At 37.7% G+C, this 24,792-nt stretch overlaps 1 protein-coding gene across 1 annotated transcript in view; it reads left to right on the top strand.

Annotated features, from left to right (window-relative positions):
• The window catches only part of LOC149228727 (protein GLUTELIN PRECURSOR ACCUMULATION 3-like), a 332,287-nt gene extending 309,174 nt beyond the window's left edge, over positions 1-23,113 (top strand). The window contains exons 9-11 of the mRNA XM_089375723.1: positions 4,680-4,857; positions 5,057-5,279; positions 22,693-23,113. Of these exons, the coding sequence (XP_089231849.1) occupies positions 4,680-4,857; positions 5,057-5,279; positions 22,693-22,854 (563 nt within the window). The 3' untranslated portion in view covers positions 22,855-23,113. The remainder of the gene's footprint in view (positions 1-4,679; positions 4,858-5,056; positions 5,280-22,692) is intronic.
• Positions 23,114-24,792: the final 1,679 nt, after the last annotated feature.

Raw genomic sequence — 24,792 nt, 5'->3', positions numbered from 1 at the left:
AGATTCGATGGAATTCGATGAGGTTCGGGTTCGACTTGAGGGTTGACTTTCAGGTTCGGCGAACCTGAACGAACTTCAAAATTTTTTTACAGGTTCACCGAATTTCGAACCTGAAGCTTCAGGTTCGCCGAACCCTGTGACATAGATTGTAACTGCAAATGGTGTCCCACCTTTAGGGATGGCCTACGGTATCTAGATTTAGGATCTTGGATGATTCTGGTAGAAGCATTCTTAAATTCCCAAATATTTCAATGATGCCAACAACACTAATTTATTGACAACATCAAGATTTTTCATGATGTCTACACCAAAAAAAGAAGGATGTCCTTAATTTATCCCTATTTTTAAGTCCACATACTTTTTCTGTTTTTTGGTCTACTAAAAATATATATACTTTGTATTTTTAAGTTTGCCAACTTTTGCTGATATTTTCTCGGTATGTCTGATATCTTCAGTTGATGACCTTTGGCAATAAATTTTGCAGAATGATATGTGTCACTAATATATATATATATATATAGATATGTTCCGCTAATTTTCAAGGATGGGGAAACGCGGGAACAAGGATACGCACAAGGGGGACCTCTATAAGAAACCCTAAAATTTAGGGAAATTTCGAGGAAACGATGGGACGTCAAAGTCATAAAATTAAAAATTATTAAAAAATTGATATATAAAAATAAAAAATAAATCACAACAATATGTCAATAACTAAATTAAGAAATAGTAAATCTTAATAATTATGAAATGTATATCTAAATATGATCATCATTTTGTATTAGACTATTATGAATTAGAATCATTTGACATTACTGCAATCATCAATGTAAATCTAAAAGTAAATCGCTAAATTGAAATCATCATTTGACATTATGCAATCAGTGAATTTAAGTGCCATTGTTTGACACTGGTGACTGAACAATAGCATAAAATAAAATAAATAAATAAAAAATAATAATAAAGGAATTATAATACAACCACAATATACCAGGGACAAAAAAAAAAAAAATACAAACACAGAAACGAGGTAAAAAATACTAACACAGAAATTGTGGCAGTTAAGTGGCTTACAAAGTTTGGACAACGGCTCCAAGCCACAAAATGTCAAATGATAAATTGCAACTTCAACCTCCAAATGATAAATTGCACTCCAAAATTGCAACTCCAATCCGGTGGCTCCAAGTCACAAAACGAAAATTGCAGCTCCAATCTGGCAGCTCTAAGTCACAAAATGAAAATCACAGCTCCAAATGATAAATAATCTGCGCAGCTCCAAATGTTTCAGACCCTTGGTTGATGATAAATCTGAATCACGACAACTTGTAGATGGAAAATGTCAAGTGACGGTAGCAAGGAAAATCTCGGGCGACAAGTTAAAATGTTGAGCGGGCGGTAGAAGGAAAATATCGAGCGGCAAGGTAAAATCGTATGGTTAATGAGAAATGTTTTAAAGTTTTAATTTATCATTTAGTTTATTTATTTATTTAAATTTATAATTCTTTTAATTTTTTATGTTTTTAATTGTTATTAGCAAAATAGTTTGTTGAGGATGTTTATTGGTCCCCCCTGCTTCCATCTTGTGTCCCCTCTTCCCCCCCACAAGAGAGATGCGTTCTGTCACCAGAAAAATGTCCCCTCAGAGTTACCCCCAATTTCCTCCAAAATGGGGACATGGGGAAATGTTTCCCCTTCTCGGGAACTTGGGGGAGTGGGGAAGCACATCCCCCACCTTGGGGGACATGTCCCTGTGGAACATTGATATATATATATATATATATATATAGTTGACCTTATTTTTATTACATTGTATATTTATATGTAATATCCAAGGTTAAAAAGGTTCATGGCATAACCTTATAAATAGTAAACTTTCTAACCCCCAAATCAATTTATAAGATAGGTACAACTAACTTTTCACAAAAATTGGTATGAAATAAAGAATCTATAACTAGCAATTGTTGATTGTGTTTTAAAATCCATTTCAAAGTTGTGTATATGTGGGAAAATTGACATAATTTTAGGTTCACTGTAATATCCCTAATGGGAAATTTAATAGTAGATACCAGAAATGAACTCGAACAGCAAAATAATAGCAAATAAACAAGCAACCAACAAATTGATACCCAAATAGATGCCAATAAAATCACTGAGCCATTTTATTAATCCACTAAAAGAGTACATCAAAATGAAGGAATTGTGGAACGTGAGCTTGCCAAGCAAGCAAAGCAAAACCCAAAAAAAGATCTCTGACCCAACTGAGGAATGACTCTGGCAATGATGTAGATGGCTCGGTGAGAAGACTATTGCAACTTGCTACTGCAAAACTGCTCTCTCCAAAACTCAAATGAAGCACTGTGATATTTTTGAGTGAAATCTCCTTAAGAGCGTTGGGTTTTCGTCCAACACCCACTAACACACCCAAGGGATTCCGTCCTAGGGCTACGAGTAAAGTAGAGAACTGGGTTCTCAACTTCTCATACTAGAAGAAATATCAGATCCAAGATGTCCTCCAATGGCCTTTTCCTCATCTTTTATAGATCTGATGGACCCCTCTAGAACCTCCTATTTTATTATTGTTTTAATCATTCAGCGCATTTCCCTCCTTTTAATTGAATTAAAATAACTTTTTAATGTGGGAAAATGGTAATTTGGCTACCATGCCTCGCTAGGCCACTGAAACTCACTTCTAAGCATCCCATCCTTTAGATCTTCTCTTTCCGGTTCCAACGAGCTATTACACTAAGGTGTTTTGTCAAGTATTCCTCCCAAAATGCCATCTTAAGCGTAATTAATTGAGTCAGGTCCATTAATAACTATGATTTTTGAAAGTTGTCGGAATGCACCAGAACGAAAGGCAAATTGTGCGGATGATGGAATATACCAAGTGAATGCCATCAGACCTCATAGAAACTCCTCAAAACCCTAGGAAACATCTCCAAAATCCCATGGGCTCACTAATGAAGTAAACCTACAGCTGTGACTTGTCTGCCTCCAACCCTGAAAGTCCATCCATAAAGAACACTAGAAAAAGAAACATCACATTCATTGTCAATGGAAACATGGAGTGCTTTTGCTTTAAACTTGAAGAATACATGTTTGATGTTTTCTCATAATAAAAAGAAGATAACAGTGCATGCTATTACAATGAACAAGTGTACAAAAGATATAGATGTCGAAATATACAGATGTTGTGTTAGAAACTTAGATGTCCTTCAAAATAATTGGGACTGACGACATAAGGAGCAAGATCGCAAGGAAAGGTTACATAATTTTGAAAAGTTCTTTAAGGAAAGGATAAGGAGAATTCTTGTCCAAAAAACCAAATGGCACCTTGCTTCGAGTAGTTAAGCGATTAAATTAACGGAAAAGAATGTTTTTTAGAATTGAAGTGCAGTTGTTGACAAAAAAATTTGTACATATCCAGTGGAATTTGTTGCGACTGATGATATTCTATCAATGATCAAATCAATAGAAGTATCTTATGAAGTGAAAAATTCACTACGTAAGGTGAAACATACGTATTCGAAAGTGAACATCAAGAAGTCGATGAACTTTTGAATAGAACCTTAACCTTATAGGCTTATTGTCATCTAGATTCTAAATCAGGAGAGTCGTCGTGCTGATCAATCAACTTCCAATTTTGTCATTACTCCGAACTAGGCAACATTATGTTTAGATCCCAAAGAATCACGATTTCTATACAAGTTCTTTCTGATAATTTACTTGTAGTCATAAGTAAAGATTCCATTTGAGAGTCTGATCAACAGAGAATTCTAATGAAACTCAATCTAGAGGTGATTGATGCTTCTAGAATGTATCAATAGTCCTTGGATCTTCGACAATTTTTCATTTTGTCTCATCATCTGGTTCAAGCCTCAAGGACAAAGCCTTCCTAGACAGGAGGGCGTGAAATGTACCAAAGTTATTTTGATTATATTAGTGATTATGGTGAAGGATCATGTCCTTTCACATAGTCATGTCTCTTGCTGCTATATATATGCTACGCCTGACTGAATATCATTCTTGTACCATTCTCAATGTACCATTAATTTTCATTTTTGCCTTTTACACATTGTGGCTTCTCTCCTCTTCTTATGGATGCTCCTATCCACAAAGTACATCACATATAGTTTCAAGATGACAAGTTTGCCAGCTAAGAAGTGCATTTTAAGTTATAACTGAAATGTCACTATCCTGTGCTTCTCCTTTGTTAAGATCATGTCCTCCAAGTTATGTATTTTTGGGAGGAAGATCAGTAAATAATGGAGCATTATAAGTAAGCAAAAAGCGATTCTTACTTTTCAAAAGAATGAAAATTTTGAGATTCTGATGTAAAATTCCAAACTGTCAGTAAAAGACTCGATGCCCATTTCTCTGTGTTGGGACCCTCATTTGGTGCAACTCAAGGTCTTGTCTATGGTATTCCTGGTTGATCAGGATTTTATGACCCTTTGAGTTTGGTGGTATTATTGCTTTTTATAGTCCTCGTTTCTGAAGGCATAGAGCTATTGTAAATTTTGGTACTAACGAGAAAGATATACATTTGACTAATAATTACATAATTGCAATTGCAAACCTACGTTCATGGCTTCTGTTCTGATGTGACATAATTTTTTTTGGGTTAGATTCTCTACTGCAAATAGTTCCCTAATATTTTACTGTTTGTGATGAGGGTGCAGATAAATTTTCTTTGTACCATTTCAAGCCTGTTGAAGAGAAGATATTTGAAGCCAAGATAACTGATGTTTTCCATTATGGATACACTATTGAATCAAATATTGAAGGGAAGCATTTACGTGGTTTGTTATTCTCTTATAAGCCAGGCTTTGCTCATGCTGTTCATGCTTACCTCAGCAGGTGAATATTTTGGAGGCTTACAAGTATTTAGTAATTCTTACCATTATTCAATCAAGCAGTGCGTTGTAACTAAAAAGTATGGGCTAGTGGTAATGTATCCATTGCCACCGTTGGATAATGTTTCCTCACCTCATATATAGTGCCCTGTAAGGCTGTCGTACAATCAATTTAATTTGATTTTCTGTATTTCTATGTCAAGGAAAAATCTGGCCTCAGAATCAAATTCTGCAAAGTTGAAAGAAGCCCAAAAGTCTAAACTGAAGATTTCCCGTGCAACAAAACACTCTGTCAAAAAAGAAGGGGACCGGCAGCCCCAGGCGGCTAGAAATGCAGAAGCTAATCAGCAAGGTGTTATTGTTGAGCCACTTGCATCACCATCAAACCAAATTTTAATCTTTGGAGAGCAGTACCAGCACAATACGGTTGGATTCTCTTTCCTATTACAGGTTTTGTATTAAAATTATTAAGTAGTTTTGTTTGTGTAATCGTAAGTGTATTCTATTGAAATTTCTATGGTGTATGTGTATTTTGGCGTGCCTTCTGGGCTTTTCAGCTTCTTGTGAGTTGTATCAGATATTTAAATATTTGCTTCTGTTTCATCATTTCTTGCCTTAGGTTTTTAATGTATGAACACTTCCAATCCCGTACCTCAAAATCACTCAGCTCAAGAATGCAGATTATCATAATGTTGAATTTATCTTAAATGATTCTTTTGGTAAGTTGTTAATCAAAATACTCATTTTTCCTAGTGACTAAGTTGTCAATATCTAATTGGTCCGAAATTTTTACTTGCTGTTTTTTTCAACATCTACCATTGTTGGTTCCACTAGAAACAATTTGGCTTTAGTTATTATTGTTGATACAAGTGAAATGTGAGATCACTTGCGATTAATTGTGAGTCCAACTCTGCTCGACCCTCAAATGATTTGATTCAACTCTTGGCAAGTCAAACTCGCGTTGACCGAGTTTGACTTGCAACTCACTGGTTTATTGTGATTTAGGAAATTGAGGCGATTTTCAGCCCTCGACTCAACAAGCACGGGCTTTAAATTTTAGGGTTGCTGCATTGTTGTTTGCAACGTGGTTTAGTTAAGGTTAAAAATTAAACATCGGTCCGCAACTCACTTCTCATTGCTCAGACCCGCAACTCATATGCCGAGAAGGTAATAGAGGCCTGTTACTGCTCAAACTAGCAGGGGACCTAAAGGGGATCCATAAAGGGCAAATGCTAGACCAAGGGCAACAAATGGAGACTTAGCCCATTGTCACCTTAGCTAAGGCTCCCTTATATTTACAAACTTTCACCAATGGGAGGAGACCCAATATGTTATGGAGTCACTAATGAAGGATAAATCAATGAATGGATGTGGAGTGACCCAAATGATTCCCTTTTCAGAAGAGGTTTAAGGATAGAGCTTGCTTGCTTTCTAAGCGAGGTACATTGTCTTCTAGAGAGGAATGAGAGGATTTGAGGGTTAGGCTTAGGGGATATGACTTGTGAAAGAATTTCCCAATCCCTAAAATCCTCACTGAAGTTGGTATTGCGTACGGTTCTTGAAGAATTGTCTTTTCAAAGGAATGGGACCACACGGGACCAAGTGCTTAGTGGGCGCAACCTAGGTTAGGAGGTGAGAGTTTAGCATCAATGATGTTCGAAGACCTAGACAAGGTGGGGAGGGATCAAAGCAAGAATATTCACTCAAAGGTATAAAATTGATCCTATGAGGCACTAGCCTTGGGGATGTTAGGGCAAAGTTTGATCTCGGAGTTAAGGTCTGGCTTTTCTCACAACTACACTGTCAGAATGGCCTCAAATTTGGAGGAGCTATTGAGGAGACACCAGCGCGAGAGAGGCTAGGAGATCGAACTTATTGGAGGGATAGTTTGCCGGAAAATGATGCCCTAAGTGACCCAACTTGGCTAGACCTAGGAAAAGGTGAAAAGGATGTTGATTTTAGGTGACCACCCATTGGTAGATTAATGCCTTAGTCTTGGGAGAATGGATTTTATGATAAATATGAGTGAGGACCTTTGGTTCTTAGTCAAGGAGGCCTCAAGACTGTTTCGCTAGCGTTCTAGGTCAAAGAGAAACAATCTTGCAACTCTTATACTTCGATGTGCAAAAGGTGATGGCTTATCAAGATAAATTCATATTGATAGAATTACCCCTAGGAGATTTCATTCACATTACCTGGCCCATACATTGAGAGATGCCTATATAGAGACAAAATTCCACAATTTAAGCAATAAATTCATGCAACAATTAGCCCTAAAAATAGCAAAAATCCCAATACAGTGTATATGACAAAGTGAAACAAGAATAGCATTAAAAGAATGCACTTACATGTAATATAGTATATCCAACCATCCACAATTTGACAATAAAGAAGCTCCAAGACAAGATAAACCAATCCACACATCAAAATTCATCCATAAAGTTCCAATTCATGTTCCAAGAAAAAGTGTGAAGTTCTAAAGAGAGAAGAGATCCAATCCAAAGTGATGATGAGCAAATGAACTCATCTCACTTGTATTTTTACACTAATGAGGAGTTCGAATTAGCCTCATTGGCCTACATAACCCCCCCCCCAAAAAAAAAAATAATGTTCTAATAATCTAACTTTTGGTGACAAGCCCACCAAACTAGCTCACAAATGAAATAATAAGCCTCTCGAGGTCAAATAATAATCTATGCATGTCGTAGGGCCCTCTAAAAGGCCTAATAAGGTCCATGGGTGCGATAATGAAGGCTAGGACCCTCAAAAGTGATGGACAAGGGGTTGGCTCCTTGTTCTTCAAACAATAAAGCTGTGGTGCTCCCAATGGGCATGGGGACACAATAATAACCTCATGGGTCTCCAAATTAGTGGAGGTTGCTTGTAGATTCTCTGCATGGGCTCTGATGATGGAAAGGGAATGCCACATCATCCTACAAGTCTTGGGTCAACTACCAAGTGCATGGTACATTTGTGGGGCCGGCTGGGCAAGGGTGAACCAAGTGCATCATCCTTGTCCAATGGGAGTATCTTGAGCATCTCTGATCATCCTCGGGGATCCATGGAGTGTTGTCTACTGCTATGGAGGCCGTTGGCTCTCAACACACACACTACATGTGTCAATGCAACCTTCTGGAGGATTAGGACCTCGTATAGGGAAACCAAACCCAAGATGGAAACCATCTGCAATCCTGCATAAGATCCAATGCATCCCCTAGGCTTCCAGTACAACAAGTCATTAGGTAAATCGAGTAAATGAGCTTACCAACCATGGACCACAGGTGGGGACTTCATAATGCCCTGCCCTTCCATAATGAGCTTCGGGATGTGCCAATGTCTCCTAAACTCCAAAAGGGGTTAACCAAGTATCCTATTAGGTGGTTTTTACTTCTAAAGGGGATAATATGTTAAAGGTAAATCCTTCACAAGGTGGTGGCATGTGACAAATAGGTGAATGAAGTAGGGGATGAGAAGGGGAAGCCCTGGGTCACATATAGGGGTACAAGGGTAGCTAATAAAAGGGAATCTCACACTTGGTTTTATGATGTATAAGAGGGAGAAATCGTGGTACAGGAGGTGCCCCGACCTTGATTTTTCCACCCTTATTTATATGCCTTTTGCCTTTTTATGATTTTATTTGATTAATTTCTCGGGGCTCAAGGGGTAAGAACATAATGCACAAGATATAGCAGTGAATACCCCCTTTTAAGGTAGGACGGTTCATTGCTCACTAGGGGTTGGGGCAATCATGGGTTCCTATATGATGAAAGAGGCTCATAGAACCTATAGGAACTAGGGTGACAACCATGATGATGGGGTAGAGCTCATGTATTGGCTTTTTCACACATGCTAAATGTGTTTGTCTCGGCCATATTTTGCATTTTGTGGTACATCTTCTTGTTGAATGTGGCAAAATATGCTTTTGTCTTTCTTTTTAGCTGCATCAACCTCCGTGGCATCATTCCAAACCTAAACCAAGGTGTGGGCAAGGGGAAGGGGCGAGCGAACCCTATGTGGACCCAGTGGAGGAATGTGGACCTAGGTGGGAGAAATGATGAATGGGGTAATAATGAGTGGAAAGGGGTAATATAAGCGAATAAGGGAGCGGGACCACGCAACCAAAACCGCCATTTTCTTCCTAGCCTATCCGGTTCCTAGATCCATAAAACTTCAAAAATGAAGATTTTCTGGCCCGCGTGCCCAAAGCCCCAAGAACAATTAAGACGCAATGTTATTCTCTATCTGTGGCTGCTCCCAACTTTTCTTCTCTAACTGTGAGATACAAAAAAAATCCCTCTTCTGTATACCTCCCGCATCCCCTTATATTCCAAACATCATCATTTTTCAACCCTCCGCCGCTTCTACAATGAGGCATGGTTTCTTGCCTTCTGTCAGTTACGTGGCTCCTCACAATGTCTTAAAGAGGTGGTCATATTTTATGCATTGACATTCATCACTTAATATCTCGTTCAAGTGATATTTAACTGAGTTAAGTAATACCTTTCTTTTATTAAAGAAATATTTAATATTTTATTAAATTATACCCTTTTAAAGTTTAATATTTAGTTAAGACTTATATGGTTAGTTCTTTTATAATAATATAGATTTTTGTTTTTTTTATAGTTAGTTCCTTCCCCTTTGTAAAATTTAATAATTTAATTTAGAACTTATATATTTATATAGTATGTTCCTTTCATTTGATATATAATATATAATATATCAAAATTCCTTATATTTATATATTTTTGAATAATGTACTAGTTATATTATGTTGGTTGTATAACAAGTAGTCCACAACGTATATTCATTAGATTATGGTACATTGGTATTTACTTAGCGCTTGCATAATTAATTCATTACCTTATAATTGGACATTTTCCATAATTAATTAGTACACAATACATGCATATGTAGCTATCATATGCATGTCTTGTATGCATGCTAATATTTCTATGTAATCAATAACTTGAGTTGGGTCATTACATACACCCATCCTTTAGAAAACTTTGTCCTGAAGTTAAGGTTTATATAGTATATCAGTAATTATTTTAGCAATTAGTGTAATCATATAAGAATTATGCCCCATAATTACTTATTTAATGTGAGGACACTTCTTCAAAATTTGTGTTTTGAACATTTATAGGTTTACAATTTTTAATAGTCAAGCCCTGCTTCAGTCGGGCTCCCAAGCTATTCTACAATCATTCTATCCTTCTTAATCTCTTTTGCTCCCATCCTATCTGCCCTCCACTGGAATATGCCATGGAATCACCTATACTGACCTAACCATTCATAAACCTCAAGGGTGACAACATTGATTATATCGACCTAATCTCCCAGTAGGCATCTAAAAATTATCATCATACGTCTAGGGGAGCATGACTCGCACAATCCTCCCATGACTTCAGGTTATGGAGGATAAATGGTGAGAAACACCTCCACCCCTCCTAGTAGGACTAGGGTCAACATCTTATCATGGAATCTCATGGAGTCTCAATTGTTATTGGAATTTTGTCATCACGTGGTTGGTTTGGTAATGATACTATCTGCAATGTAAAAACTTGTACACACATTATAACATATGCATCATTATATTTAAAGCAAACTGTATTCAAATAATAGCTTTTGTGCATTCCAAATATGTTGCTATCTACGATATGGATCTTTGAGTTCATATTACATATTTGGCTATGTTTAGCCAATTTATCTATAAGTTCGCTTTCATATTAAGTAGTCAAGTGTAGCCATTCTTTTATTTCCATCTCACCAAAATAGAAATTAGAGACATCACATCTATAACCTAATTCATAATTTATATTAGTATCATGTACCAGCAGTGTTAAGAAAATAATAAATTTCATGTTGGTATCCATGTACCAACAATGTTAAGCAAATAACATATTTCATATTGGTATCCATGTGTTTGCAATGTTAAGAAAATAATTTGAAATTATTCTTACATGTAATCCTTCATAGTTATAGCGCTGATCCGGATTTAAACAGGAACGCAATAAAGTACAAAAGTAAACATAAATGCAGAGATGCAACAGAAATAAAACTTCATTTCATTAATGTAAAATACTAAAATATGCTTAGAAACAGAAATGGAAATAAACTAGCTCAGGCGATGGTAGCTTATCTCTGAGGAGAGATGTGGCAGCTACATGCCTCTGAAATCTGTTACAATAAGGTTCAAAGGCCTATTTATTATTGAGATACAATGGAAAACCCTAAACATCCAAAAACCTAGCCCTAGGAGATGAAGCGCAAACTATGGGCTCTGTTTGGGTAAATTGGTACATCAACTTCCCGAGGTCGTAACTTTGGCATACGATCTTCGTTTGACGCACACAATACCTCGTTAGAAAGATCTATCCGAGGAATACAACTTTTGAATGACCAACTTCGATTTATATCCCGTGTTGATCCCAATTTTCCCAAAAATCGTCGTTTAGGGCCTCAAAACGGCTCCGGAAGTTCAGGACCCAAAAAACTGCCAAAAATAGTAAATTGTGCTACATTAAGGAAATTGAGAAACTGAAAGAGACAGTTATGGGGGTCCAAGTGGGATAGGCAGGTGGCCACCAACATCCACCCTTAGGAATCAATGGTCTCCATTGCGTTGAGTGCCTCCATGAGATGGGGAAACTTCTACTGAACTTGCTCCCTGATGAGTTGTTCTGTAATCTCTGATGTGTCCAGTAATGGTGGGAAGCATGGTCGAGGGCGGTCCACATTGAACACCCGGTGCAAGCCAAGGAATAGGGGAATGTTGTGCTCCAAAGCATTGTTTCCCACAACCTTGGTAATGGTGTAAGGACCATATCGGAGTGGTCTGAGCTTCTGATGGGTGCCCGTAAGGCGTTCTTTCTGCAAATGAAACTAAACTTTGTCGCCCACTTGAAACTTGTGTGGCACCCGATGCTCACCATGTCGTTTCTTGTACTTGGCATTTTTCACAATGGAGCGGTGATATATCTTCCTGTTGGGTATCTGAGAGTCAGATCAAACGAATGCTTGACCTGACAGTGCAACGGTACCCCTGTGGGTGAGGAGAAGATGTTCATGTATTCTTTCATGACTGCATCTCCCTGCTTCTGTTACGTGGAGGAACCCTTCCCGGGGGCCATGGATGTGGCTACGATCTTCCCCTTACTTTGAGAGCGAACCAGAAAGAAAATGAATTTCCTAGCCTGGGAGACGATCTTACTGCATTTCTTAGCAGAGATCAAAGAGGTGGCGGTAGGTGGGGCTACCTCCGTTATCCTGTATAATGAATTACTCGAAGAAATAATAACAGCGCGAGGCCTTGACTCATACACAACATGTTGCTTCCATAAGTATGGCTGTCCTAAAAATACATCACAAACATGGCGCAACATCACACAATACCTCATCTGTGAAGGGCTTGATGCTGTAGGGAAGGCGACACTACTGGTGGACTCAAAGATCTCGTCCTTGGTGAAGCCACCTGATATTGTACGGTTGCGGGTGTGGTATGGTCAGTAGGCCCAGCCGCTTCATGACCTCTGCTAAAATGAGGTTCTTTTGGCTGCCACTGTCGACAATGAATTGCAGCGGTGAACCCTTCACCCACATTTGTGAGTGGAAAAGACGCTTCCCCTCCTCTGGATCTTCGGTCTCATTCTTTTGGATCTTAGCGGTGGCAACAATGGCGCTGGGCTTCACATCAATGATCTACTTCCTTTTGTCATTCCTCTTGTCAGGTTCTGACTCAGGGTCGAAACATGCATTTGATTCTGAAGCCTTCAACTCGGCCATCAGTGACTGCTTGGCCCGACACTCATTTTTGTTATGAGTGGGGCTCTTATGGAACTCACACCACTTTCTTGTGTCCTTTCTTGAGTTCGTGGTGTTTTTCTTTTCTTGTGACTTCGACAAGTTGTCTTGGGTCACACTGTCTTGGCTTTGTCCTTGGTTCTGTGGTTTGGGGAAGCCTTTCTCTTGCTTCGGATTCGCGGATCCAAAGTCTCGCTTTTTCTATTTAAACTTCTGCTCGATCTTGACAGTGTATCGGTACGCCGTGCTGAGCGAGGAGATGTCCAGAAACTCCATCTCATCCCAGATGTACTTATGTATGCAGCCGCGGTACTTGAGTATCAAATGCTTCTCAGAATCCTTGATACCCAACTTCGTGCGAAGGGTATGGAGAATATTTGTGAACTCCGACACATCTTGGTACCATCCTTGCCGTAACATGGTCCATTTTATGTATTTATCCTCATAGCTTCCGACAAGGTAGTATTGCTCCTTGATGGCATCCTGGAACAAATTCCAAGTGGGTGTTGTTGAAAACAGTAAGGTCGTACTTTCATCCTTCTGCTCGTAGTAGTTTGCCCACCAGTCCTTGACGTGGGGGGCGGCTTTGAGAAGAGAAAAAGTAATATTTTCCCAACTGGAAAAATCATGAACAGAAAAATACCCTTCTAGCAGATTTAACCATCTATCTACGGCATCTGCATCTCTTTGACCCTTGAATATGGGGATATCAAAGTTAACTTGTACCTCGAAGGGTGTGGCGTTTCCAGAGTAGCTGCTGGAAGTAAGTGCGTCACCCCTAGGTAGCCGTTGAAGGATTCGGGCAAAGTTGTCCATCATCGCATTCCTTTGTCGCTCTAGGGCTTCTTCGAGCAATATTTTGATAGGATTTCTAGCCCCCTCGTCTTTCTTCTCATCCGCCATGGGAGGCTGGTCTTGCAAAGGTTCGACTAGTTCAAGCCCTAACTCCTTATATCCCGACCTCGTTGGGGACATGCAAAGAAAAATAGAGAAAGAGCATACCGCTCTGATACCACTAATCCAGATTTAAATAGGAACGCAATAAAGTACTTAAATAAACATAAATACAAATAGAAATAATACTTCATTTCATTAACATAAAATACTGAAATATGCTTACAAACATAAATGGAAATAAACTAGCTCTGGCGATGGTAGCTTATCTCTGAGGAGAGATGTGGTGGTTGCATGCCTCTCAACTCTGTTACAATGAAGCTCAAAGGCCTATTTATTATTGAGATACAATGGAAAACCCTAAAAATCCAAAAACCTAACTCTAGGAGAGGAAGCACCAAACTATGAGCCCCGTTTGGGTAAATTGGTACATCAACTTCTAGGGGTCGTAACTTTAGCATACGATCTTCGTTTGACGCGCACAATACCTCATTAGAAAGATCTATCTGAGGAATACAACTTTTGAATGACCAACATTGGTCCATAACCCATGTTGGTCCCAGTTTTCCCAAAAAGCGTCGTTTAGGGCCTCAAAACGGCTCTGGAAGTTCAGGACCTGAAAAACTGCCAAAAATAGTAAATTGTGCTACAATTAAGGAAACTGAAAAACTGAAAGAGACAGTTGTGGGGGTCCAAGTGGGATAGGCAGGTGGCCACCAACATCCACCTGGATCATTCCTCCCCCCTTAGGAAGCAATGGTCCCCATTGCGTTGAGTGCCTCCATGAGATGGGGAAACTTCTGCTGAACTTGGTCCCTGGTGAGTTGTTCTACAATCTCTGATGTGTCCAGTAATGGTGGGAAGCATGGTCGAGGCCAGGCCACATTGAGCACTCTGTGCAAGCCAAGGAATAGGGGAATGTTGTGCTCCAAAGCATTGTTTCCCACAACCTTGGTAATGGTGTAAGGACCATATCGGAGTGGTCTGAGCTTCTGATGGGCGCCCGTAAGGTGTTCTTTCCGCAAATGAAACTAATCTTTTTCGCCCACTTGAAACTTGTGTGGCACCCAATGCTAACCATGTCGTTTCTTGTACTTGGCATTTTTCACAATGGAGCGATGATATATCTTCCTGTTGGGTAGAGGTGCTCCGGGAGTCTGATCGAACGAATGCTTGACCTGACAGTGCAACGGTACCCCTGTGGGTGAGGAGAAGATGTTCCTGTATTCTTTCATGACTGCATCCCCCTGCTTCCTCTGTGTGGAGGAACCCTTCCTGGGGGCCATGGATGTGGCTATGATCTTCCCCTACTTTGAGTGCGAACCAGAAAGAAAATGAATTTCCTAGCCTGGGAGACGATCTTACTGCATTTCTTAGCAGAGATCAAAGAGGTGGCCGTAGGTGGGGCTACCTCCGTTATCCTGTATAATGAATTACCCGAAGAAATTATAACAGCGCGAGGCCTTGACTCATACACGACATGTCGCTTCCATAAGTATGGTTGTCATAATAATACATCACAAACATCAGAGGCGCAACATCACACAATACCTCATCTGTGAAGGGCTTGATGCTGTAGGGAAGGCAACACTGCTGGCAGACTCGGAGATCTTGTCCTTGGTGAGGCCATCCGATGCTGTACGGTTGCGGGTGTGGTATGATCAATAGGCCCAGCCGCTTCACGATCTCTGCTGAAATGAGGTTCTTTTGGCTGCCACTGTCAACAATGAATTGCAGCAATGAACCCTTCACCCACATTTGTGAGTGGAAACGATGCTCCCCCTCCTCTAGATCTTTGGGCTCATTCTTCTAGATCTTAGCGGTGGCAACAGTGGCGTTGGGCTCTGCATCAATGATCTGCTTCCCTTTGTCATTCCTCTTGTCGGGTTCTAACTCAGGGTTGGAACGTTCATCTGATTCTGAAACCTTCAACTCATCCACCAGTGACTGCTTGGCCCAACATTCGTTTGTGTTATGAGTGGGGCTCTTATGGAACTCACACCACTTTCCTGTGTCTTTTTTTTGGCTTTGTGGTGTTATTCTTTTCTTGTGGCTTCGAAAGGTTGTCTTGGGTCACCATCTTGGCTTTTTCCTTGGTTCTGCGGTTTGGGGAAGCCTTTCCCTTGCTTCGGATTCGCAGATCCAAAGTCTCGCTTCTTCTGTTTAAAATTTCGCTTGATCTTGACAGCGTATTGGTACGCTGTGTCGAGCGAGGAGATGTCCAGGAACTCCATCTCATCCTAGATGTACCTATGTAGGCAGCTTCGGTACTTGAGTACCAAATGCTTCTCAGAATCCTTGATACCCAACTTCGTGTGAAGGGTATGGAGAATATTTGTGAACTCTGACACATCTCGGTCCCTTCCTTGTCGCAACGTGGTCCACTTGATGGCGTTTCGGAACGAATTCCAAGTGGGTGTGGATGAAAACAGTGAGGCCGTACTTTCATCCTTCTACTTGCAGTAGATTTCCCACTAGTCCTTGACGTGGCGGGCGGCTTTGAGAAGAGCAAAAGTAATCTTTTCCTAGCTAGAAAAATCATGAACAAAAAAATACCCTTCTAGCAGATTTAACCATTTATCTACGACATCTACATCTATCTGACCCTCGAATATGGGGATATCAAAGTTAACTTGTACCTTGAAGGGTGTGGCATTTCTAGAGTAGCTGCTGGAAGTAAGTGCGTCGCCCTTGGGTAGCCGCTGAAGGATTCTGGAAAAGTTGTCCATCATCGCGTTCTTTTGTCGCTCAAGGGCTTCTTTGAGCAATATTTTGATAGGATCTCTTGCCCCCTCTTCTTTCTTTCCATCCGCCATGGGAGGTTGTCGGGATTTGCGAGTCTGGTCTTGCAAAGGTTCGACTAGTTCAAGCCCTAACTCCTTATATCTCGACCTCGTTGGGGACATGCAAAGAAAAACAGAGAAAGAGCAGATCACTCTGATACCACTGATCTAGATTTAAACAAGAACACAATAAAGTACAGAAATAAACATAAATACAAAGATGCAGCAAAAATAATACTTCATTTCATTAATGTAAAATACTGAAATATGCTTACAAATAGAAATGGAAATAAACTAGCTCGGGTGATGGTAACTTATCTTTGAGGAGAGATGTGGCAGCTACATGCCTTTGAACTCTGTTACAATGAGGCTCAAAGGCCTATTTATTATTGAGATACAATGGAAAACCCTAAACTCCCAAAAACCTAACCCTAGGAGATAAAGCGCCAAACTATTGGCCCCATTTGGGTAAATTGGTACATCAACTTCCCGGAGTCGTAACTTTGGCATACGATCTCCATTTGACGCGCACAATACCTCGTTAGAAAGATCTATCCGAGGAATACAATTTTTGAATGACCAACATTAATCTTAGTTTTCCCAAAAAACGTCGTTTAGGGCCTCAAAACGGCTCTGGAAGTTTAGGACCCGAAAAATTGCCAAAAATAGTAAATTGTGCTACAATTAAGGAAACTGAAAGAGATAGTTGTGGGGGTCCAAGTTGGATAGGCGGGTGGCCACCAACATTCACTTGGATCAAGAACAATTCAAAATAATAGTATCTCGCCAAACTAAAGTAAAGATATACAAATAAGGTTTTAAGTGTTTCAAAATCAAAACAAGTTGGGGTATTTATGGCATATGGCCTCTATTTCTTCCCAGGAAGTCGATCTAGGACTATACTTATCCTACTGGACCTTAACTTGGTCTACTAGGCGGTTCCTGAGCTGTTGGACCCTATGTTCTAGTATACATAATGGTTTGACCGAAATGGTTCCCTTGTCCGATACCTACAGTAAGATTTCTTAGTTATGTAATTTCTTAATACAGATATATGAAATACATTATGAACTTTATGCAAGTGGGGTGGCAGTGCAAGACAATAGGTGACAGGTCCAACTTTTTCCAAAACTTTGAATAGCCCAATAAATCAGGGTGAGAACTTTGTTCCTTTTCCAAACCAGATGGTGCTTTTGTTTGGTCTGATGCGGATGAAAACTTGATCCCTATTTTTTTATAATTCCTATTTGTCCTGTGAGCTTCAACATAACTCTTCTGTCTATCTTGTGCCTCCTTTAACCATTGTCTAATTTGTTTTACTTTTTCTTCCATCTCTTGAATTAATTATGGTCCTAATATCACCCGGTCTTCTACCCTGTCCCAATTTAGCGGTGTTTTGCAAGGTCTTCCATATAACGCTTCAAATGGAGGCATTCCGATTGAACTGTGGTAGTTTTTATTGTATGAAAATTCAACCTAGTGCAATTACTTTTCCCAATGTGTTTGTTGATCCATAACATACATCCTTAGCATATCTTCTAGTACTTGGTTCACACTTTTTATTTGTCCATCAATCTCTGGATGATAGGTTGCACTTAAATTTAGTTGAGTACCTAAGTTTGACTAAATACAAGTCCAAAACCTAGAAGTGAATAGTGAATCCATATCTGATATGATTTTCTTAGGAACTCCATGAAATCTAATGATTTCATTTTTAGATACTCAAGCTACGTCAACAACTTCATAGGTATCCCTTACGGGATAAAACGGGCTCGTTAGTTTATCCACCATGGCATTGTGCCTTTGTGGAGTATGAGGTAGTTTGACAATAAAATCCATAGAAATCAGCTCCTCCCATTTGGTCATAGGAATGTCGTGAGATTGCAGGTGACCTGCCGGGTGAGAATGGCTAGCATTCACTTGCTGACATTCAAAACATTTTGCAATGAATTGGACAATATTGTGCTTCATGCCTACCCAAAAGAAAAGTTTCTTTATATAAGCATACATTTTCTTTACCCCAGGATGCGCATAGTAAAGTGCTTTGTGGGCTTCCTTAAGAATTGTATTTCGGATATCTCCACTATCAGGAATATACATCCTTCCATGGAATCGTAACAATCCATCATCCTCTAGTTCGTATCCCTCAAACTTAGGTTCTTTTGGACCTTTACTATCAAGCCCAGATCTCACTTTTAAATACCAATTGTTTTCCAGGAGATGTTCTAACACTTGCTTCCTCATGTCTACCTTGATAGGTATGAGGGAAAATATCCTTGGTCTTCTACTTAGAGCATCTGTCACGACATTCTCCTTCCCTTTAATGTACAAAATTTTAAAGTCATACTCACTTAAGAATTCACTCCATCGTCTTTGCCTAGCATTCAAGTCCCGTTGGGTAAACAAATATTACAAACTTTGGTGGTCGCTTTGAAGCACAAAGCTTCTCCCTACAAGATAGTGTCTCCATATCTTTTACGCTAGTACTACAACGACCAATTCTAAATCAAGCGTAGCGTAGAGTTCTTCATGAGGCTTTAACTTCCTTGAAGCATACGCTTTTACTCCCCTACCTTTCATTAATACTGCACCTAATCCTTGCTTGGATACATCAGTACATATGGTAAAGTCTTTGTCCATGTCAAGTACGCGCAAGATTAGTGCACTAGTTAACAATCTTTTAAGCTCAGAAAATGCCATGTAACATTCATCGGTCCACTCATATCTAACTCCTTTACACTGGAGGGTTGTGATAGGATTTGCTATTTTTGAGAACCCTTCTACAAACCTTCGATAGTATCTGGCTAAACCCATAAAACTTTGCACTTCATGCACACTCTGTCACCCCATGATTGCTTTTACCTTCTCAGGATCTATTGAGATTCCTTCCCCAGATATAATATGACCTAGGTAATGAATCTTCTTCTAAATGAAGGAACACTTGGATAGCTTTCCATATAACTGATGTTCCCGAAGGAGAGATAATACTATCAAAATCCCTTGGCTGCCCAAGCCCAAGGCCAGCCCTGGGCAGCCAATGCATGACCATGGTCGCGCGGGGCAGGGATGTGTAGCCCCACCCCGCCCAAGCTTGTGGCCACGGTGCTAGACCTTGGCCGCCCAGGACCGTGGGGCCTTGGGCCTAGGCAGGGAAAAACAAATCCCCCCGCCAATTGATTTTGGCAGCCCAGACCCCTCGTGCCTCTGTTTTTTGTTTTTATTTTTATATATATTTTTAATGTTTTTAATAATGTTTGTTATTTTTTATTTTTTTTTTTCAATTTTTTTAATGTCTTTTATTTATTTAATTTTTGTAAAAAAATTTGTGTTAATGTTATTTTTTTTGTTTCTAATGTTTTTATTATTTGTTATGTTTTATTTTTATTTTTAATTTAATTGTATTTTTATGTTTTAAATTTTTATTTTTAAGATCTTGTTTTTATTTTTAATTGTTTTTTTTTGTTATTTTTACTTAAAAGTTTTATGAATCATTTTTTTGGAAGAAGAAACTTTAAATGTCATCATTTTTGGATATAATATTGATAATTTTTTATTTTTATTTTTATTTTTTTTAAATTGCTATTTTTCCAACTTTTTTATTCAATTTTTACGTAAAAATCTTTTATTTAACATGTCATTTTTAGTGAAAAAGTCTTGAAATACGTATTTTTTAATTATACCGCCCAGGCCTGAGGCCGAGCCTTGGGCGGCCAAGGTCGATTCTTGGAATCGATTTTGGTAGGCCAGGCCCCCTTGGGCCTATATATATATATATATATATATATATATATATTTTTATGTTTTTAATGATGTTTTTTATTTTTTACTTTAATGTTTTTTGTTTGAAATTTTTTAATGTTTTTGTTTTATTTATTTTTTTGTAAAAAAAATTGTGGTAATGTTTTTTTTTTTTTTTGTTATGTTTTTTTTTTCTTTTTTAATTTAATTGTATTTTAATTTTTTTTAAAGATTTTGTTGTTTTTTTTGTTATGTTTTTTTTTGTTTGTTTTGTTATTCTTACTTAAAATTTTATGAATCAATTTTTTTGGAAAAAAGCTTCAAATGTCATCATTTTTTTTGGAAAAAAGCTTCAAATGTCATCATTTTTGGATATAATATTCATAAAAAATTCACAAAATTTGCTGTTTTCCAACTTTTTTTATTCAATTTTTTCATGAAATACTTTTATTTAACATGTCATTTTTAACGAAAAGGTCATGAAATATATATTTTATTAATTACATTTGTATGCAAAATGTAGATTTTTTGTCTGAGTGTTTAAAATTATTATTTTTTAGAGAATTATTTTTTGTGTATCGTTGTACCATTGACCTCACCCTTTGACTTCGTTAGCCCAAGATTGAGAAAAGGCACTAGTCCATTTAGTATGTCATTTTTTTAAACTTTAGAACCCTATTTTTTATTTTTTTTTGGTTGGTTAATTGTTCTTATAGGGTAAATTTAGGTTAGGTTACGAAAAAATCTGCATTTCATAGCATGATATTTGGACCTCATAGTCCTAGGGTTAGGCTTTGCATGTATTGCTTTGAAAAAACGAAATATTTTTTTAATGCATTTTCAACCATCTTTTCAGGGCTGTCGTCTGGGTTTCATAGCTATTTTATGCATTTTTGGCCTTATTTTTAGGACTTTTGTCTAGGGTTTTATAGCTGTTTTTGCATTTTCAGCCATTGAAAAATTGTTGCAACCTGTTTCCTTGTTTACTTATTGAATAGCCTTTGTTTATTTATAGTTTATTGTCATTTATAGGTTGTTTAGTTATTGCTGTCATAAATTTTGCATGCTGTAAGTTGTATTGATTAAAAATACCTAATGTATAACAACTGATGATTTATTGGTAGTGTGTGTTAGCCCTACTTTATTGAATGTCATTTTGGGTTTTCTATTTAGCAAAACCCTTGAGGGGTATTTAGTTTGAGAGTTCTTGGGTTATCTAATCTCTGAGATCTGTTGGGGAAGCGTCCCTTGTGGGGATAATATCCATCCAGAGATTAGGAGAGGAACAATTACTAAGGTGACAATGGTGACTGGTCCCATTGTTGCCCTTAATCCAGAGTGCTTAGTGAGGTTTTGCACTAGGGTGCTAAATTTTGTGGTAACATGATCCATGGCAATTTGGTTTGACCCAAGACCCTAGCTAGCTTATCATTTTGGTCAAGACCAAAAACCTAATTTATTTTCTTTTCGACACTTGGTTGTTTTCAATAATTGGCCAAAGCACAGGTTATGAAGCAAAGGTGATATTCCTATCCAAGTCAATTGAAATATTCTAAGGCAAGTTACTCATGCTAACTATGTTGAGGACGTACTGGCAATTTGGTTTGACCCATGACCCTAGCTAGCTTATCATTTTGGTCAAGACCAAAAACCTAATTTATTTTCTTTTCGACACTTGGTTGTTTTCAATAATTGGCCAAGGCACAGGTTATGAAGCAAAGGTGATATTCCTATCCAAGTCAATTGAAATATTCGAAGGCAAGTTACTCATGCTAACTATGTTGAGGACGTACTGGCTTGACCTCACTTGGTATTGGCAAGTTTTTGTTGACTTTTGGAGCATTAGTTTCTTCCAGGGAAATTCACTGAAGAGCCAATTATGGCAGTTTTGGGCAAATGGGAGATATTTCAGCGTTCACTTGAGTTTATCCCAAAGAAGAATTCATGGGTATGAAGGTTAGGAGTCATATTTAGCAAGGAAAAGTGCATTCATGTCAGAGATCAGTGAATTAAGAAGTGAAAATAGTAACATATTGAATTTTGCAAATTTTAGAAACACAGCAAAATTTAGTAGTTTTCCACCCAATATTAGTACAGAAGGGATTCTTCTTAGCAGGTTTTGATGTTCTTACTGTATTACTTTGAAGAAGAGATTCGTGGGAGGTATTAGAAGGTTTTTTGTTCCAATTCCCCCTTTCAAACACGCCTTAGATTGATATTCATGGGATGAATTAGTGGTGTCCTTTTCGAAGTTATGTTACAACTTTTACTCCAGTACATTAATGAGATTATTTCCATCCTGTCATGTGACAATTAGAGCACTTGTGGCTGAGATTAACTGATGAAATGGCTGATTTGGCTGACCATTGAGCATGGCAGTCAGTTGACTGCTGTGTAAGGCACTGAAGGAGTTATTTCTGGCAGCTGTCTGTAATGAACTTTTGTTGTGTTGGTTTTAATGTTCGATCTTCATTTTGTTTATAGTATGGCTTGAGACACTGTTATATAAAATGACAACCGGTTTTCAAGGATGTCACTTATCTGATTTGATTTATGGTTAATCTTCTTTCTTTCTGTATCGCTTATCACACTGATTCATATATTTGTCTGTGAGCATTTTGCAGCGAGCAGCACCATCACAGTCAATATCTGTTCACAGTGACACAAAGTCAGATATTGGATTGGGGTTTGAAAGTGCTTCACATTCCACAAAAGAGAATTCCCATGCATTGACACCTACTCAGGAAGGGATGTGCGCCATCCAAAATCCTTCCTCACCTGCCTAATCAATATATGAGTTGAGTTAATACAGTTTAATGAGTAAATACTAAATATTAAGTTAGTCTAATTTAAGTTTATGCATTATCAAAGTATGCTTTTCCATGGTAAATATTTTGGTACTTTCATTGCAGTAGGCAGTCAATCTATTCAAGAAGATATGTACCAGGTTAAACATGAGGAGCAGAATCTTTTCAGATAAATGCTGTGTTCAGTGCAACAGCTTTGCCTGTTGTTTTAGTTTTGTAACATTGATCAATGGATGGAGTAGAAGTGAAATGAAAAAGACTAGTACATATTAATAATGCAACGTAATGCATTCTTAGGTTTCAACTGAAAGTTTTAGAGCATTTTATTACAAAGAAATTTTGTTTAAATATTTTTCCTGTTCATAAATTAATGAAGTAACGTTGCAAGTTGAAGTCGAGGATTACACGTGATTTATCAAGAGGAAATGTATTTTCAGGGCTCATCTGAGACATTTAGAGCATTTTAGTACCAAAAAATTGATGGAGTAGAAGTGAAATGAAAAAGACTAGTACATATTAATAATGCAGCATAATGCATTCTTAGGTTTCAATTGAAAGTTTTAGAGCATTTTATTACAAGGAAATTGTTGTTTAAATATTTTTCCTGTTCCTAAATTAATGAAGTAACGTTGCAAGTTGAAGTCGAGGATTACACATGATTTATCAAGAGGAAATGTATTCTCAGGGCTCATCTGAGACATTTAGAGCATTTTAGTACCAACAAATTGTTAGGACTGAAAATCTGCACAATAGGACTGACAGAGTGACAATTATGCACAATATGAATGATGTGGTGATGTGGTGAAGGAATGGGGTGATTCCTTTTGCTTTAAATGTATAAACGGAATTTTTCTTGGTAAGAATTGTAAAAGATTGAGCCTTTGTTCCTCCTTTTTGAAACAATTTTTTTTCATGTATAAATGACAGTTCCTTGGGCACAAGTGGATGTTTTCTACACTTGTTTTTGTAGAAGGCTATTTATATATAATTTAATATCACATATAAATTCAAGGAAAATATGTGGTGTGACTAAAACGAAAAAGAAAAGAAAAAATGCAAAATAGAAAACTCTATAAAAAGTTCACTAACTCCCACCTAAAAAAATGAAAGTATTTTTTTGTTATATCTAGCTTAAAGAAGAAAATCAACAGTGCTAAAATAAAAACTCTTAAAAATTGCATAGTGAAATAGGGCATTTGACAACCTAAAACAGTGGGATGAGGAAATTTGTCATATTTGTGATACTAAATGCAGGACAAAAATCACTCCCTCTTAAAATTTCCCACATATGTCCATATAATATTTTAATTTGAAAATGTTTCTGACAATACCAACTTTCCTAATATGTTAACTCATCAATATTTTTGAGGTTTACAAAAGGTATTCTTTAATATTTTCGAGCATAGAAATAAAATTCTAAAGAAAACCAATTAATTTCGTAACATTTTTCTTAAGTTTTGATATACCAAAATTTGTTTTAGTGGATGATAACAATCATCATCATTATCATTGATATATTTTATATAAGAATTTAGGATAACCATTATTAACCAATCTAACATATTGGAATATATGTGCAAGGGAAAGGCATATTGATATCTATGATTTAAAATCTTAGATCTTGTTTTTTGGATAGTTCAGTCTAAACCAACCATTGAAGTTTGGTGACATAATTTATGATAGTCTTTTGTGGCATTAAAAGTTTAGTAAGGTAGAATAAAAATGCAAGTATTTGCATGAAGTTCAATGCAGGTCCATAAATTCCATAATATAGAAAATGATATAAAGAAAAATAACATAGTGAAAGAGAAACTAGGTTTAGGTATGTTTCATTGTAGTGATCATTTATAAATTGTTGAAGTTGCACCTTTAGTAGTTTTACACAATAGACCTTTAGTAGAAATTAATTGGTGCTTA

The sequence above is a fragment of the Pinus tabuliformis genome, chromosome J, assembly GCF_031772625.1.
Source record: "Pinus tabuliformis cultivar Carrire ecotype Pingquan chromosome J, CPIR1, whole genome shotgun sequence".
NCBI lineage: Eukaryota > Viridiplantae > Streptophyta > Pinopsida > Pinales > Pinaceae > Pinus > Pinus tabuliformis.
Note: the sequence above shows the minus strand (reverse complement) of the source record. Positions and strands in the feature narration are given on the sequence as shown.